We start from the raw sequence: 17,594 nt of genomic DNA on the forward strand, positions 1-17,594 counted from the left end.
GAGAGGCTTTTGTGGATACGGGAGCAGAAGTGTACACTACCAAAGCAGGATCAACGAGGTAGCCAGCTAACTTTTGACAAAACAAGCAGAAATAACCACCAACATTTTCTGGTTTATTTAGAATGCTAATCTTAGAGATGTGTTTCTGCTTGTTTTGTCAACTAAATCATTCACATTTCAAGCTTATCCCCCCCCCCCAAAAAAAACCCTGATATAAGAATATTCCGGAAAGTTCTCTGGCTGACTCCTTAATCCTGGTTTGTAGTGTTCCTCTCTGGTGTGACTCACAGCTCCAGGACGAGCACCACGTCAGTGAGGTTCTCGTAGACATCGTGGAAGGTGACTATGTTGGCGTGTTGTGTCTGCTGTAGGATGTTGACCTCTCTCTCTATCTCCTCCCTCCTGACCCCCCGCCGGCTGGATCTGCTCTGACGTTTCTTGATGAACTTAGCGGCGAACTCCAGACCTGTGCTCTTCTCCCAGCAACGCTTCACGATGGCAAACTGACCGCTGGAACACGGGAACGAGAGAACGACACAAAAATTATGGAGAAAAAAATATTCAGCAACACAATGTATGTTGGCTTGAAAATGAATGATTATGATGTTTACACCTACAACATGTGGTCTCTACAGAATCAGATCAGACGGAGGCCAGATGGGGCGGTATGTTAACACCTACAACATGTGGTCTCTACTGAATCAGATCAGACGAAGGCCAGATGGGGCGGTATGTTAACACCTACAACATGTGGTCTCTACTGAATCAGATCAGACGAAGGCCAGATGGGGCGGTATGTTAACACCTACAACATGTGGTCTCTACTGAATCAGATCAGACGAAGGTCAGATGATGGCCAGATGATGGCCAGATGGGATGCTATTATTACAATATTACTAATGTCTGTTGCGGTGACAGTCTCTTTAAATACGGTAAATAACCACGGTGCAGTCAGAAGGTGACGGTATGTGTGAAGGGTTAACTCATTTTGTCCTACAGAATGTCCTCTTCCTGCTAGGCTACCGATCTATTCATAGTGTAGTGGCACTGCAGCAGCGTGAGCTGAGCCTGACAACTCTGGGGGTTTTACATCATACACTTTCACAGACAACTAAACACATCGAAAGACCATTCGCTGTTGTACACACCTGTGTTCACTGCATACGGTAGCCTATGATAGCCTTTGGTAGCCTATGGTAGCCTATGGTAGCATATGGTAGCATATGGTAGCCTATGGTAGCATATGGTAGCCTATGGTAGCCTATGGTGGCATATGGTAGCCTATGGTAGCATATGGTAGCCTATGGTAGCCTATGGTGGCATATGGTAGCATATGGTAGCCTATGGTAGCCTATGGTAGCATATGGTAGCCTATGGTAGCCTATAGCCTATAGTGGCATATGGTAGCATATGGTAGCCTATGGTAGCCTGTTGTAGCCTATGGTAGCATATGGTAGCATATGGTAGCATATGGTAGCCTATGGTAGCCTATTGTAGCCTATGGTAGCCTATGGTGGCATATGGTAGCCTATGGTAGCCTATGGTAGCATATGGTAGCCTATGGTAGCCTATGGTGGCATATGTTAGCATATGGTAGCATATGGTAGCATATGGTAGCCTATGGTAGCCTATGGTGGCATATGGTAGCATATGGTAGCATATGGTAGCCTATGGTAGCATATGGTGGCATATGGTAGCCTATGGTAGCCTATGGTAGCCTATAGCCTATGGTGGCATATGGTAGCATATGGTTGCCTGTTGTAGCCTATGGTAGCCTATGGTAGCCTATGGTAGCATATGGTAGCATATGGTAGCCTATGGTAGCATATGGTAGCATATGGTAGCCTATGGTGGCATATGGTAGCATATGGTAGCCTATGGTAGCCTATGGTAGCATATGGTAGCCTATGGTGGCATATGGTAGCCTATGGTAGCCTATAGCCTATAGTGGCATATGGTAGCATATGGTAGCCTATGGTAGCCTGTTGTAGCCTATGGTAGCATATGGTAGCATATGGTAGCCTATGGTAGCATATGGTAGCCTATGGTAGCCTATGGTAGCCTATGGTGGCATATGGTAGCCTATGGTAGCATATGGTAGCCTATGGTAGCCTATGGTGGCATATGGTAGCATATGGTAGCCTATGGTAGCCTATGGTAGCATATGGTAGCCTATGGTGGCATATGGTAGCCTATGGTAGCCTATAGCCTATAGTGGCATATGGTAGCATATGGTAGCCTATGGTAGCCTGTTGTAGCCTATGGTAGCATATGGTAGCATATGGTAGCCTATGGTAGCATATGGTAGCCTATGGTAGCCTATGGTAGCCTATGGTAGCCTATAGTAGCCTATTGTAGCCTATGGTAGCCTATGGTGGCATATGGTAGCCTATGGTAGCCTATGGTAGCCTATAGCCTATGGTAGCATATGGTAGCATATGGTAGCCTATGGTAGCATATGGTAGCCTATGGTAGCCTATGGTAGCCAATGGTAGCCTATGGTAGCCTATAGTAGCCTATGGTAGCCTATTGTAGCCTATGGTAGCCTATGGTGGCATATGGTAGCCTATGGTAGCATATGGTAGCCTATGGTAGCCTATGGTAGCATATGGTAGCCTATGGTAGCCTTTGGTAGCCTATGGGAAATAATTTGCTGCACTTGATTTAGTACTATGTCCCCTGTACAATGCAACCAGTAGAACAGCACCAGAAGTCACTCTGAGCTAAATCAAGCGCTCCTCAAATTACATCCAATACTTGGATGTATTGACCCAGCTCTGGGCTTTTATCCTCACATACAACAGAGCAGAGAAAGGACACCAAGAGGACGAGGGAATTAAGTCTACCGGTCATTCAGTGGCTGTGTACCATAGTGGCTGTGTACCATAGTGGCTGTGTACCATAGTGGCTGTGGACCATAGTGGCTGTGTACCATAGTTGCTGTGTACCATAGTGGCTGTGGACCATAGTGGCTGTGGACCATAGTGGCTGTGGACCATAGTGGCTGTGGACCATAGTGGCTGTGGACCATAGTGGCTGTGGACCATAGTGGCTGTGGACCATAGTGGCTGTGGACCATAGTGGCTGTGTACCATAGTGGCTGTGTACCATAGTGGCTGTGGACCATAGTGGCTGTGGACCATAGTGGCTGTGTACCATAGTGGCTGTGTACCATAGTGCATAGTGGCTGTGTACCATAGTGGCTGTGTACCATAGTGGCTGTGGACCATAGTGGCTGTGTACCATAGTGGCTGTGGACCATAGTGGCTGTGTACCATAGTGGCTGTGGACCATAGTGGCTGTGGACCATAGTGGCTGTGGACCATAGTGGCTGTGTACCATAGTGGCTGTGGACCATAGTGGCTGTGGACCATAGTGGCTGTGTACCATAGTGGCTGTGTACCATAGTGGCTGTGTACCATAGTGGCTGTGGACCATAGTGGCTGTGGACCATAGTGGCTGTGTACCATAGTGGCTGTGTACCATAGTGCATAGTGGCTGTGTACCATAGTGGCTGTGTACCATAGTGGCTGTGTACCATAGTGGCTGTGGACCATAGTGGCTGTGTACCATAGTGGCTGTGGACCATAGTGGCTGTGTACCATAGTGGCTGTGTACCATAGTGGCTGTGTACCATAGTGGCTGTGTACCATAGTGCATAGTGGCTGTGGACCATAGTTGCTCCCTTCACTCTTAGAAAAAAGGGTTCCAAAAGGGTTCTTTGGATGTTTACATAGGAGAACCCTGTTTGGTTCCAGGTACATCCATTTTTGGTTCCAGGCAGAACTATTTTGGGTTCCATGTAGAACCCTCTGTGTAAAGGGTTCTACATGGAACTCAAAAAAGGTTCTGTCTGGAACCAAAAAGGGTTCTTCAAAGGGTTCTCCTATGGGGACAGACAGTGACTGTGACTCCATGTGTTTTTCCTCTACTGTCAGACAGTGAGGTAAGGTAATACTCCACTTCCTCATTCATAGTGTAGCTGTGTGATTAAACATAGACACACATCTCTAAAGATAGAAGGAAGCCATCTTTAAACTGTAGCGTGAGGAGTGACTGTCAACAAAACAACGCCACTTTCATGACAACCCCTTTCACTGTCATGACAACAGAACAACCCCATTCACTGTCATGTCAACCCCATTCACTGTCATGTCAACCCCATTCACTGTCATGTCAACCCCATTCACTGTCATGTCAACAGAACAACCCCATTCACTGTCAGGTCAACAGAACAACCCCATTCACTGTCATGTCAACAGAACAAACCCATTCACTGTCATGTCAACCCCATTCACTGTCATGTCAACCCCATTCACTGTCATGACAACAGAACAACCCCATTCACTGTCATGTCAACAGAACAAACCCATTCACTGTCATGACAACAGAACAACCCCATGCACTGTCATGACAACAGAACAACCCCATTCACTGTCATGACAACCCCATTCACTGTCATGTCAACCCCATTCACTGTCATGACAACAGAACAACCCCATTTACTGTCATGACAACCCCATTCACTGTCATGTCAACCCCATTCACTGTCATGTCAACCCCATTCACTGTCATGACAACAGAACAACCCCATTCACTGTCATGACAACCCCATTCACTGTCATGTCAACCCCATTCACTGTCATGACAACAGAACAACCCCATTCACTGTCATGTCAACAGAACAACCCCATTCACTGTCATGACAACAGAACAACCCCATTCACTGTCATGACAACAGAACAACCCCATTCACTGTCATGACAACAGAACAACCCCATTCACTGTCATGTCAACAGAACAACCCATTCACTGTCATGACAACAGAACAACCCCATTCACTGTCATGTCAACAGAACAACCCCATTCACTGTCATCACAACAGAACAACCCCATTCACTGTCATGACAACCCCATTCACTGTCATGTCAACCCCATTCACTGTCATGTCAACCCCATTCACTGTCATGACAACAGAACAACCCCATTCACTGTCATGACAACCCCATTCACTGTCATGTCAACCCCATTCACTGTCATGTCAACCCCATTCACTGTCATGACAACAGAACAACCCCATTCACTGTCATGTCAACAGAACAACCCCATTCACTGTCATGACAACAGAACAACCCCATTCACTGTCATGTCAACAGAACAACCCCATTCACTGTCATGTCAACAGAACAATCCTATTCACTGTCATGTCAACAGAACAACCCATTCACTGTCATGACAACAGAACAACCCCATTCACTGTCATGTCAACAGAACAACCATATTCACTGTCATGACAACAGAACAACCCCATTCACTGTTATGTCAACAGAACAACCCCATTCACTGTCATGTCAACAGAACAATCCTATTCACTGTCATGTCAACAGAACAACCCCATTCACTGTCATGTCAACCCCATTCACTGTCATGACAACAGAACAACCCCATTCACTGTCATGTCAACAGAACAACCCCATTCACTGTCATGTCAACAGAACAATCCCATTCACTGTCATGTCAACAGAACAACCCCATTCACTGTCATGACAACCCCATTCACTGTCATGACAACCCCATTCACTGTCATGACAACAGAACAACCCCATTCACTGTCATGACAACCCCATTCACTGTCATGTCAACAGAACAAACCCATTCACTGTCATGTCAACAGAACAACCCCATTCAATGTCATGTCAACAGAACAACCCCATTCACTGTCATGTCAACAGAACAACCCCATTCACTGTCATGTCAACCCCATTCAATGTCATGTCAACCCCATTCACTGTCATGTCAACAGAACAACCCTATTCACTGTCATGTCAACAGAACAACCCCATTCACTGTGATGTCAACAGAACAAACCCATTCACTGTCATGTCAACCCCATTCACTGTCATGTCAACCCCATTCACTGTCATGTCAACAGAACAACTCTATTCACTGTCATGTCAACCCCATTCACTGTCATGTCAACCCCATTTACTGTCATGACAACAGAACAACCCCATTCACTGTCATGACAACCCCATTCACTGTCATGTCAACCCCATTCACTGTCATGTCAACCCCATTCACTGTCATGTCAACAGAACAACCCCATTCACTGTCATGACAACCCCATTCAGTGTCATGACAACAGACAACCCCATTCACTGTCATGACAACCCCATTCACTGTCATGTCAACAGAACAAACCCATTCACTGTCATGTCAACAGAACAAACCCATTCACTGTCATGTCAACCCCATTCACTGTCATGACAACAGAACAAACCCATTCACTGTCATGACAACAGAACAACCCCATTCACTGTCATGACAACAGAACAACCCATTCACTGTCATGACAACAGAACAACCCCATTCACTGTCATGTCAACAGAACAAACCCATTCACTGTCATGTCAACAGAACAACCCCATTCACTGTCATGTCAACAGAACAAACCCATTCACTGTCATGTCAACAGAACAAACCCATTCACTGTCATGTCAACAGAACAAACCCATTCACTGTCATGACAACCCCATTCACTGTCATGACAACAGAACAACCCCATTCACTGTCATGTCAACCCCATTCACTGTCATGACAACAGAACAACCCCATTCACTGTCATGTCAACAGAACAACCCCATTCACTGTCATGTCAACAGAACAAACCCATTCACTGTCATGTCAACAGAACAACCCCATTCACTGTCATGTCAACAGAACAACCCCATTCACTGTCATGTCAACAGAACAAACCCATTCACTGTCATGACAACAGAACAAACCCATTCACTGTCATGTCAACAGAACAAACCCATTCACTGTCATGTCAACAGAACAAACCCATTCACTGTCATGACAACCCCATTCACTGTCATGACAACAGAACAACCCCATTCACTGTCATGTCAACAGAACAAACCCATTCACTGTCATGTCAACCCCATTCACTGTCATGTCAACCCCATTCACTGTCATGACAACAGAACAACCCCATTCACTGTCATGTCAACCCCATTCACTGTCATGTCAACCCCATTCACTGTCATGTCAACCCCATTCACTGTCATGTCAACAGAACAACCCCATTCACTGTCATGTCAACAGAACAACCCCATTCACTGTCATGTCAACAGAACAAACCAATTCACTGTCATGTCAACCCCATTCACTGTCATGTCAACCCCATTCACTGTCATGTCAACCCCATTTACTGTCATGACAACAGAACAACCCCATTCACTGTCATGACAACCCCATTCACTGTCATGCCAACCCCATTCACTGTCATGTCAACCCCATTCACTGTCATGACAACAGAACAACCCCATTCACTGTCATGACAACCCCATTCACTGTCATGTCAACCCCATTCACTGTCATGACAACAGAACAACCCCATTCACTGTCATGTCAACAGAACAAACCCATTCACTGTCATGACAACAGAACAAACCCATTCACTGTCATGTCAACAGAACAAACCCATTCACTGTCATGTCAACAGAACAACCCCATTCACTGTCATGACAACAGAACAACCCCATTCACTGTCATGTCAACAGAACAAACCCATTCACTGTCATGTCAACCCCATTCACTGTCATGTCAACCCAGTTCACTGTCATGTCAACTCCATTCACTGTCATGTCAACAGAACAACCCCATTCACTGTCATGTCAACAGAACAAACCCATTCACTGTCATGTCAACCCCATTCACTGTCATGTCAACCCCATTCACTGTCATGTCAACCCCATTTACTGTCATGACAACAGAACAACCCCATTCACTGTCATGACATCCCCATTCACTGTCATGTCAACCCCCTTCACTGTCATGTCAACCCCATTCACTGTCATGACAACAGAACAACCCCATTCACTGTCATGTCAACCCCCTTCACTGTCATGTCAACCCCATTCACTGTCATGTCAACCTCATTCACTGTCATGTCAACCCCATTCACTGTCATGACAACAGAACAACCCCATTCACTGTCATGTCAACAGAACAACCCCATTCACTGTCACGACAACAGAACAACCCCATTCACTGTCATGACAACAGAACAACCCCATTCACTGTCATGACATCCCCATTCACTGTCATGTCAACCCCCTTCACTGTCATGTCAACCCCATTCACTGTCATGACAACAGAACAACCCCATTCACTGTCATGTCAACCCCCTTCACTGTCATGTCAACCCCATTCACTGTCATGTCAACCTCATTCACTGTCATGTCAACCCCATTCACTGTCATGACAACAGAACAACCCCATTCACTGTCATGTCAACAGAACAACCCCATTCACTGTCACGACAACAGAACAACCCCATTCACTGTCATGACAACAGAACAACCCCATTCACTGTCATGTCAACAGAACAACCCATTCACTGTCATGACAACAGAACAACCCCATTCACTGTCATGTCAACAGAACAACCCCATTCACTGTCATCACAACAGAACAACCCCATTCACTGTCATGACAACCCCATTCACTGTCATGTCAACCCCATTCACTGTCATGTCAACCCCATTCACTGTCATGACAACAGAACAACCCCATTCACTGTCATGACAACCCCATTCACTGTCATGTCAACCCCATTCACTGTCATGTCAACCCCATTCACTGTCATGACAACAGAACAACCCCATTCACTGTCATGTCAACAGAACAACCCCATTCACTGTCATGACAACAGAACAACCCCATTCACTGTCATGTCAACAGAACAACCCCATTCACTGTCATGTCAACAGAACAATCCTATTCACTGTCATGTCAACAGAACAACCCATTCACTGTCATGACAACAGAACAACCCCATTCACTGTCATGTCAACAGAACAACCATATTCACTGTCATGACAACAGAACAACCCCATTCACTGTTATGTCAACAGAACAACCCCATTCACTGTCATGTCAACAGAACAATCCTATTCACTGTCATGTCAACAGAACAACCCCATTCACTGTCATGTCAACCCCATTCACTGTCATGACAACAGAACAACCCCATTCACTGTCATGTCAACAGAACAAACCCATTCACTGTCATGTCAACAGAACAACCCCATTCACTATCATGTCAACAGAACAAACCCATTCACTGTCATGTCAACCCCATTCACTGTCATGTCAACAGAACAACCCCATTCACTGTCATGTCAACAGAACAATCCCATTCACTGTCATGTCAACAGAACAACCCCATTCACTGTCATGACAACCCCATTCACTGTCATGACAACCCCGTTCACTGTCATGACAACAGAACAACCACATTCACTGTCATGACAACCCCATTCACTGTCATGTCAACAGAACAAACCCATTCACTGTCATGTCAACAGAACAACCCCATTCAATGTCATGTCAACAGAACAACCCCATTCACTGTCATGTCAACAGAACAACCCCATTCACTGTCATGTCAACCCCATTCAATGTCATGTCAACCCCATTCACTGTCATGTCAACAGAACAACCCTATTCACTGTCATGTCAACAGAACAACCCCATTCACTGTGATGTCAACAGAACAAACCCATTCACTGTCATGTCAACCCCATTCACTGTCATGTCAACCCCATTCACTGTCATGTCAACAGAACAACTCTATTCACTGTCATGTCAACCCCATTCACTGTCATGTCAACCCCATTTACTGTCATGACAACAGAACAACCCCATTCACTGTCATGACAACCCCATTCACTGTCATGTCAACCCCATTCACTGTCATGTCAACCCCATTCACTGTCATGTCAACAGAACAACCCCATTCACTGTCATGACAACCCCATTCAGTGTCATGACAACAGACAACCCCATTCACCCATTCATGACAACCCCATTCACTGTCATGTCAACAGAACAAACCCATTCACTGTCATGTCAACAGAACAAACCCATTCACTGTCATGTCAACCCCATTCACTGTCATGACAACAGAACAAACCCATTCACTGTCATGACAACAGAACAACCCCATTCACTGTCATGACAACAGAACAACCCATTCACTGTCATGTCAACAGAACAACCCCATTCACTGTCATGTCAACAGAACAAACCCATTCACTGTCATGTCAACAGAACAAACCCATTCACTGTCATGTCAACAGAACAAACCCATTCACTGTCATGTCAACAGAACAAACCCATTCACTGTCATGTCAACAGAACAAACCCATTCACTGTCATGACAACCCCATTCACTGTCATGACAACAGAACAACCCCATTCACTGTCATGTCAACCCCATTCACTGTCATGACAACAGAACAACCCCATTCACTGTCATGTCAACAGAACAACCCCATTCACTGTCATGTCAACAGAACAAACCCATTCACTGTCATGTCAACAGAACAACCCCATTCACTGTCATGTCAACAGAACAACCCCATTCACTGTCATGTCAACAGAACAAACCCATTCACTGTCATGACAACAGAACAAACCCATTCACTGTCATGTCAACAGAACAAACCCATTCACTGTCATGTCAACAGAACAAACCCATTCACTGTCATGACAACCCCATTCACTGTCATGACAACAGAACAACCCCATTCACTGTCATGTCAACAGAACAAACCCATTCACTGTCATGTCAACCCCATTCACTGTCATGTCAACCCCATTCACTGTCATGACAACAGAACAACCCCATTCACTGTCATGTCAACCCCATTCACTGTCATGTCAACCCCATTCACTGTCATGTCAACCCCATTCACTGTCATGTCAACAGAACAACCCCATTCACTGTCATGTCAACAGAACAACCCCATTCACTGTCATGTCAACAGAACAAACCAATTCACTGTCATGTCAACCCCATTCACTGTCATGTCAACCCCATTCACTGTCATGTCAACCCCATTTACTGTCATGACAACAGAACAACCCCATTCACTGTCATGACAACCCCATTCACTGTCATGCCAACCCCATTCACTGTCATGTCAACCCCATTCACTGTCATGACAACAGAACAACCCCATTCACTGTCATGACAACCCCATTCACTGTCATGTCAACCCCATTCACTGTCATGACAACAGAACAACCCCATTCACTGTCATGTCAACAGAACAAACCCATTCACTGTCATGACAACAGAACAAACCCATTCACTGTCATGTCAACAGAACAAACCCATTCACTGTCATGTCAACAGAACAACCCCATTCACTGTCATGACAACAGAACAACCCCATTCACTGTCATGTCAACAGAACAAACCCATTCACTGTCATGTCAACCCCATTCACTGTCATGTCAACCCAGTTCACTGTCATGTCAACCCCATTCACTGTCATGTCAACTCCATTCACTGTCATGTCAACAGAACAACCCCATTCACTGTCATGTCAACAGAACAAACCCATTCACTGTCATGTCAACCCCATTCACTGTCATGTCAACCCCATTCACTGTCATGTCAACCCCATTTACTGTCATGACAACAGAACAACCCCATTCACTGTCATGACATCCCCATTCACTGTCATGTCAACCCCCTTCACTGTCATGTCAACCCCATTCACTGTCATGACAACAGAACAACCCCATTCACTGTCATGTCAACCCCCTTCACTGTCATGTCAACCCCATTCACTGTCATGTCAACCTCATTCACTGTCATGTCAACCCCATTCACTGTCATGACAACAGAACAACCCCATTCACTGTCATGTCAACAGAACAACCCCATTCACTGTCACGACAACAGAACAACCCCATTCACTGTCATGACAACAGAACAACCCCATTCACTGTCATGACAACCCCATTCACTGTCATGACAACCCCATTCACTGTCATGTCAAAAGAACAACCCCATTCACTGTCATGTCAACAGAACAAACCCATTCACTGTCATGTCAACAGAACAACCCCATTCACTGTCATGTCAACAGAACAACCCCATTCACTGTCATGTCAACAGAACAACCCCATTCACTGTCATGTCAACAGAACAAACCCATTCACTGTCATGACAACAGAACAAACCCATTCACTGTCATGACAACAGAACAACCCCATTCACTGTCATGTCAACCCCATTAACTGTCATGTCAACAGAACAACACTCTCACTAGTCTACCTGCCACCCCTCCACTCTAACCACTAGTCCACCTGCCGCCCCTCCACTCTAACCACTAGTCTACCTGCCGCCCCTCCACTCTAACCACTAGTCTACCTGCCGCCCCTCCACCCCTCCACTCTAACCACTAGTCTACCTGCCGCCCCTCCACCCCTACACTCTAACCACTAGTCTAACTGCCGCCCCCCACTCTAACCACTAGTCTACCTGCCTCCCCTCCACTCTAACCACTAGTCTACCTGCCGCCCCCCACTCTAACCACTAATCTACTTGCCGCCCCTCCACTCTAACCACTAGTCTACCTGCCTCCCCTCCACTCTAACCACTAGTCTACCTGCCGCCCCCTCCACTCTAACCACTAGTCTACCTGCCGCCCCTCCACTCTAACCACTAGTCGACCTGCCGCCCCTCCACCCTCCACTCTAACCACTAGTCTACCTGCCGCCCCTCCACTCTAACCACTAGTCTACCTGCCGCCCCTCCACCCCTCCACTCTAACCACTAGTCTACTTGCCGCCCCTCCACTCTAACCACTAGTCTACTTGCCGCCCCTCCACTCTAACCACTAGTCTACCTGCCGCCCCTCCACTCTAACCACTAGTCTACCTGCCGCCCTCCACTCTAACCACTAGTCTACCTGCCGCCCCTCCACCCTCCACTCTAACCACTAGTCTACCTGCCGCCCTCCACCCCTCCACTCTAACCACTAGTCTACTTGCCGCCCCTCCACTCTAACCACTAGGCTACCCTGCCGCCCCCTCCACCCCTCCACTCTAACCACTAGTCTACCTGCCGCCCCTCCACCCCTCCACCCCTCCACTCTAACCAGTAGTCTACCTGCCGCCCCTCCACTCTAACCACTAGTCTACTTTCCGCCCCCTCCACTCTAACCACTAGTCTACTTTCCGCCCCTCCACTCTAACCACTAGTCTACCTGCCGCCCCTCCACTCTAACCACTAGTCTACCTGCCGCCCCTCCACCCCTCCACTCTAACCACTAGTCTACTTGCCGCCCCTCCACTCTAACCACTAGTCTACCTGCCGCCCTCCACTCTAACCACTAGTCTACCTGCCGCCCTCCACCCCTCCACTCTAACCACTAGTCTACCTGCCGCCCCTCCACTCTAACCACTAGTCTACTTTCCGCCCCTCCACTCTAACCACTAGTCTACCTGCCGCCCTCCACTCTAACCACTAGTCTACCTGCCGCCCCTCCACCCCTCCACTCTAACCACTAGTCTACCTGCCGCCCCTCCACCCCTACACTCTAACCACTAGTCTACCTGCCGCCCCCCACTCTAACCACTAGTCTACCTGCCTCCCCTCCACTCTAACCACTAGTCTACCTGCCGCCCCCACTCTAACCACTAGTCTACTTGCCGCCCCTCCACTCTAACCACTAGTCTACCTGCCGCCCTCCGCTCTAACCACTAGTCTACCTGCCGCCCCTCCACTCTAACCACTAGTCTACCTGCTGCCCCTCCACCCTCCACTCTAACCACTAGTCTACCTGCCGCCCCTCCACTCTAACCACTAGTCTACCTGCCGCCCCTCCACTCTAACCACTAGTCTACCTGCCTCCCCTCCACCTAACCACTAGTCTACCTGCCGCGCTCCCACTCTAACCACTAGTCTACTTGCCGCCCTCCACTCTAACCACTAGTCTACCTGCCGCCCTCCACTCTAACCACTAATCTACCTGCCGCCCCTCCACTCTAACCACTAGTCTACCTGCCCCCCTCCACCCCTCCACTCTAACCACTAGTCTACTTGCCGCCCCTCCACTCTAACCACTAGGCTACCCTGCCGCCCCTCCCCCTCCACCCCTCCACTCTAACCACTAGTCTACCTGCCGCCCCTCCACCCTCCACCCCTCCACTCTAATCACTAGTCTACCTGCCGCCCCTCCACTCTAACCACTAGTCTACTTTCCGCCCCTCCACTCTAACCACTAGTCTACCTGCCGCCCCTCCACTCTAACCACTAGTCTACCTGCCGCCCCTCCACCCCTCCACTCTAACCACTAGTCTACCTGCCGCCCCTCCACCCCTACACTCTAACCACTAGTCTACCTGCCGCCCCCACTCTAACCACTAGTCTACCTGCCTCCCCTCCACTCTAACCACTAGTCTACCTGCCGCCCCCCACTCTAACCACTAGTCTACTTGCCGCCCCTCCACTCTAACCACTAGTCTACCTGCCGCCCTCCGCTCTAACCACTAGTCTACCTGCCGCCCCCTCCACTCTAACCACTAGTCTACCTGCTGCCCCTCCACCCCTCCACTCTAACCACTAGTCTACCTGCCGCCCCTCCACTCTAACCACTAGTCTACCTGCCGCCCTCCACTCTAACCACTAGTCTACCTGCCTCCCCTCCACCCTAACCACTAGTCTACCTGCCGCGCTCCCACTCTAACCACTAGTCTACTTGCCGCCCCTCCACTCTAACCACTAGTCTACCTGCCGCCCCTCCACTCTAACCACTAATCTACCTGCCGCCCCTCCACTCTAACCACTAGTCTACCTGCCCCCTCCACCCCTCCACTCTAACCACTAGTCTACTTGCCGCCCCTCCACTCTAACCACTAGGCTACCCTGCCGCCCTCCACCCCTCCACTCTAACCACTAGTCTACCTGCCGCCCCTCCACCCCTCCACCCCCCTCCACTCTAATCACTAGTCTACCTGCCGCCCCTCCACTCTAACCACTAGTCTACTTTCCGCCCCTCCACTCTAACCACTAGTCTACCTGCCGCCCCTCCACTCTAACCACTAGTCTACCTGCCGCCCCTCCACCCCTCCACTCTAACCACTAGTCTACTTGCCGCCCCTCCACTCTAACCACTAGTCTACCTGCCGCCCCTCCACTCTAACCACTAGTCTACCTGCCGCCCTCCACCCTCCACTCTAACCACTAGTCTACCTGCCGCCCCTCCACTCTAACCACTAGTCTACTTTCCGCCCCTCCACTCTAACCACTAGTCTACCTGCCGCCCTCCACCCCTACACTCTAACCACTAGTCTACCTGCCGCCCCCACTCTAACCACTAGTCTACCTGCCTCCCCTCCACTCTAACCACTAGTCTACCTGCCGCCCCCACTCTAACCACTAGTCTACTTGCCGCCCCTCCACTCTAACCACTAGTCTACCTGCCGCCCCTCCACTCTAACCACTAATCTACCTGCCGCCCCTCCACTCTAACCACTAGTCTACCTGCCGCCCCTCCACCCCTCCACTCTAACCACTAGTCTACTTGCCGCCCTCCACTCTAACCACTAGTCTACCTGCCACCCCTCCACTCTAACCACTAGTCGACCTGCCGCCCTCCACCCCTCCACCCTCCACTCTAACCACTAGTCTACCTGCCGCCCCTCCACTCTAACCACTAGTCTACCTGCCGCCCCTCCACCCCTCCACTCTAACCACTAGTCTACTTGCCGCCCCCTCCACTCTAACCACTAGTCTACTTGCCGCCCCTCCACTCTAACCACTAGTCTACCTGCCGCCCTCCACTCTAACCACTAGTCTACCTGCCGCCCTCCACTCTAACCACTAGTCTACCTGCCGCCCCTCCACCCCTCCACTCTAACCACTAGTCTACCTGCCGCCCCTCCACTCTAACCACTAGTCTACCTGCCGCGCCCCCACTCTAACCACTAGTCTACCTGCCTCCCCTCCACTCTAACCACTAGTCTACCTGCCGCCCCCCCACTCTAACCACTAGTCTACTTGCCGCCCCTCCACTCTAACCACTAGTCTACCTGCCGCCCCTCCACTCTAACCACTAATCTACCTGCCGCCCCTCCACTCTAACCACTAGTCTACCTGCCGCCCCTCCACCCTCCACTCTAACCACTAGTCTACTTGCCGCCCTCCACTCTAACCACTAGTCTACCTGCCGCCCCTCCACTCTAACCACTAGTCGACCTGCCGCCCTCCACCCTCCACCCCTCCACTCTAACCACTAGTCTACCTGCCGCCCCTCCACTCTAACCACTAGTCTACCTGCCGCCCCTCCACCCCTCCACTCTAACCACTAGTCTACTTGCCGCCCCTCCACTCTAACCACTAGTCTACTTGCCGCCCTCCACTCTAACCACTAGTCTACCTGCCGCCCCTCCACTCTAACCACTAGTCTACCTGCCGCCCCCCTCCACTCTAACCACTAGTCTACCTGCCGCCCCTCCACCCCTCCACTCTAACCACTAGTCTACCTGCCGCCCCCTCCACTCTAACCACTAGTCTACCTGCCGCGCCCCCACTCTAACCACTAGTCTACTTGCCGCCCCTCCACTCTAACCACTAGTCTACCTGCCGCCCCTCCACTCTAACCACTAGTCTACCTGCCGCCCCTCCACCCCTCCACACTAACCACTAGTCTACCTGCCGCCCCTCCACTCTAACCACTAGTCTACTTTCCGCCCCTCCACTCTAACCACTAGTCTACCTGCCGCCCCTCCACTCTAACCACTAGTCTACCTACCGCCCCTCCACCCCTCCACTCTAACCACTAGTCTACTTGCCGCCCCTCCACTCTAACCACTAGTCTACCTGCCGGCCCTCCACTCTAACCACTAGTCTACCTGCCGCCCCTCCACCCCTCCACTCTAACCACTAGTCTACCTGCCGCCCCTCCACTCTAACCACTAGTCTACTTTCCGCCCCTCCACTCTAACCACTAGTCTACCTGCCGCCCCTCCACTCTAACCACTAGTCTACCTGCCGCCCCTCCACCCCTCCACCCCTCCACTCTAACCACTAGTCTACCTGCCGCCCCTCCACCCCTACACTCTAACCACTAGTCTACCTGCCGCCCCCCACTCTAACCACTAGTCTACCTGCCTCCCTCCACTCTAACCACTAGTCTACCTGCCGCCCCCCACTCTAACCACTAGTCTACTTGCCGCCCCTCCACTCTAACCACTAGTCTACCTGCCGCCCTCCACTCTAACCACTAATCTACCTGCCGCCCCTCCACTCTAACCACTAGTCTACCTGCCGCCCCTCCACCCCTCCACTCTAACCACTAGTCTACTTGCCGCCCTCCACTCTAACCACTAGTCTACCTGCCGCCCCTCCACTCTAACCACTAGTCTACCTGCCGCTCCTCCACCCTCCACTCTAACCACTAGTCTACCTGCCGCCCTCCACTCTAACCACTAGTCTACCTGCCGCGCCCCCACTCTAACCACTAGTCTACTTGCCGCCCCTCCACTCTAACCACTAGTCTACCTGCCGCCCCTCCACTCTAACCACTAGTCTACCTGCCGCCCCTCCACCCTCCACCCCTCCACCCCTCCACTCTAACCACTAGTCTACCTGCCCCCCCCACTCTAACCACTAGTCTACCTGCCGCCCCTCCACCCCTCCACTCTAACCACTAGTCTACTTGCCGCCCCTCCACTCTAACCACTAGTCTACCTGCCGCCCCTCCACTCTAACCACTAGTCTACCT

The 17,594-nt window shown here is 49.8% G+C and overlaps 1 protein-coding gene across 1 annotated transcript in view; it reads right to left on the bottom strand.

Moving 5' to 3' along the window:
• LOC135565150 (death-associated protein kinase 2-like) overlaps positions 1–2,935 on the bottom strand; it is a 4,558-nt gene extending 1,623 nt beyond the window's left edge. Inside the window, exons 1-2 of the mRNA XM_065011210.1 lie at positions 2,901–2,935; positions 289–510 (exon numbers count right to left, since the gene is read on the bottom strand). Of these exons, the coding sequence (XP_064867282.1) occupies positions 289–510; positions 2,901–2,935 (257 nt within the window). The remainder of the gene's footprint in view (positions 1–288; positions 511–2,900) is intronic.
• Between the last annotated feature and the right edge of the window lie 14,659 nt (positions 2,936–17,594).

The sequence above is a fragment of the Oncorhynchus nerka genome, linkage group LG27, assembly GCF_034236695.1.
Source record: "Oncorhynchus nerka isolate Pitt River linkage group LG27, Oner_Uvic_2.0, whole genome shotgun sequence".
NCBI lineage: Eukaryota > Metazoa > Chordata > Actinopteri > Salmoniformes > Salmonidae > Oncorhynchus > Oncorhynchus nerka.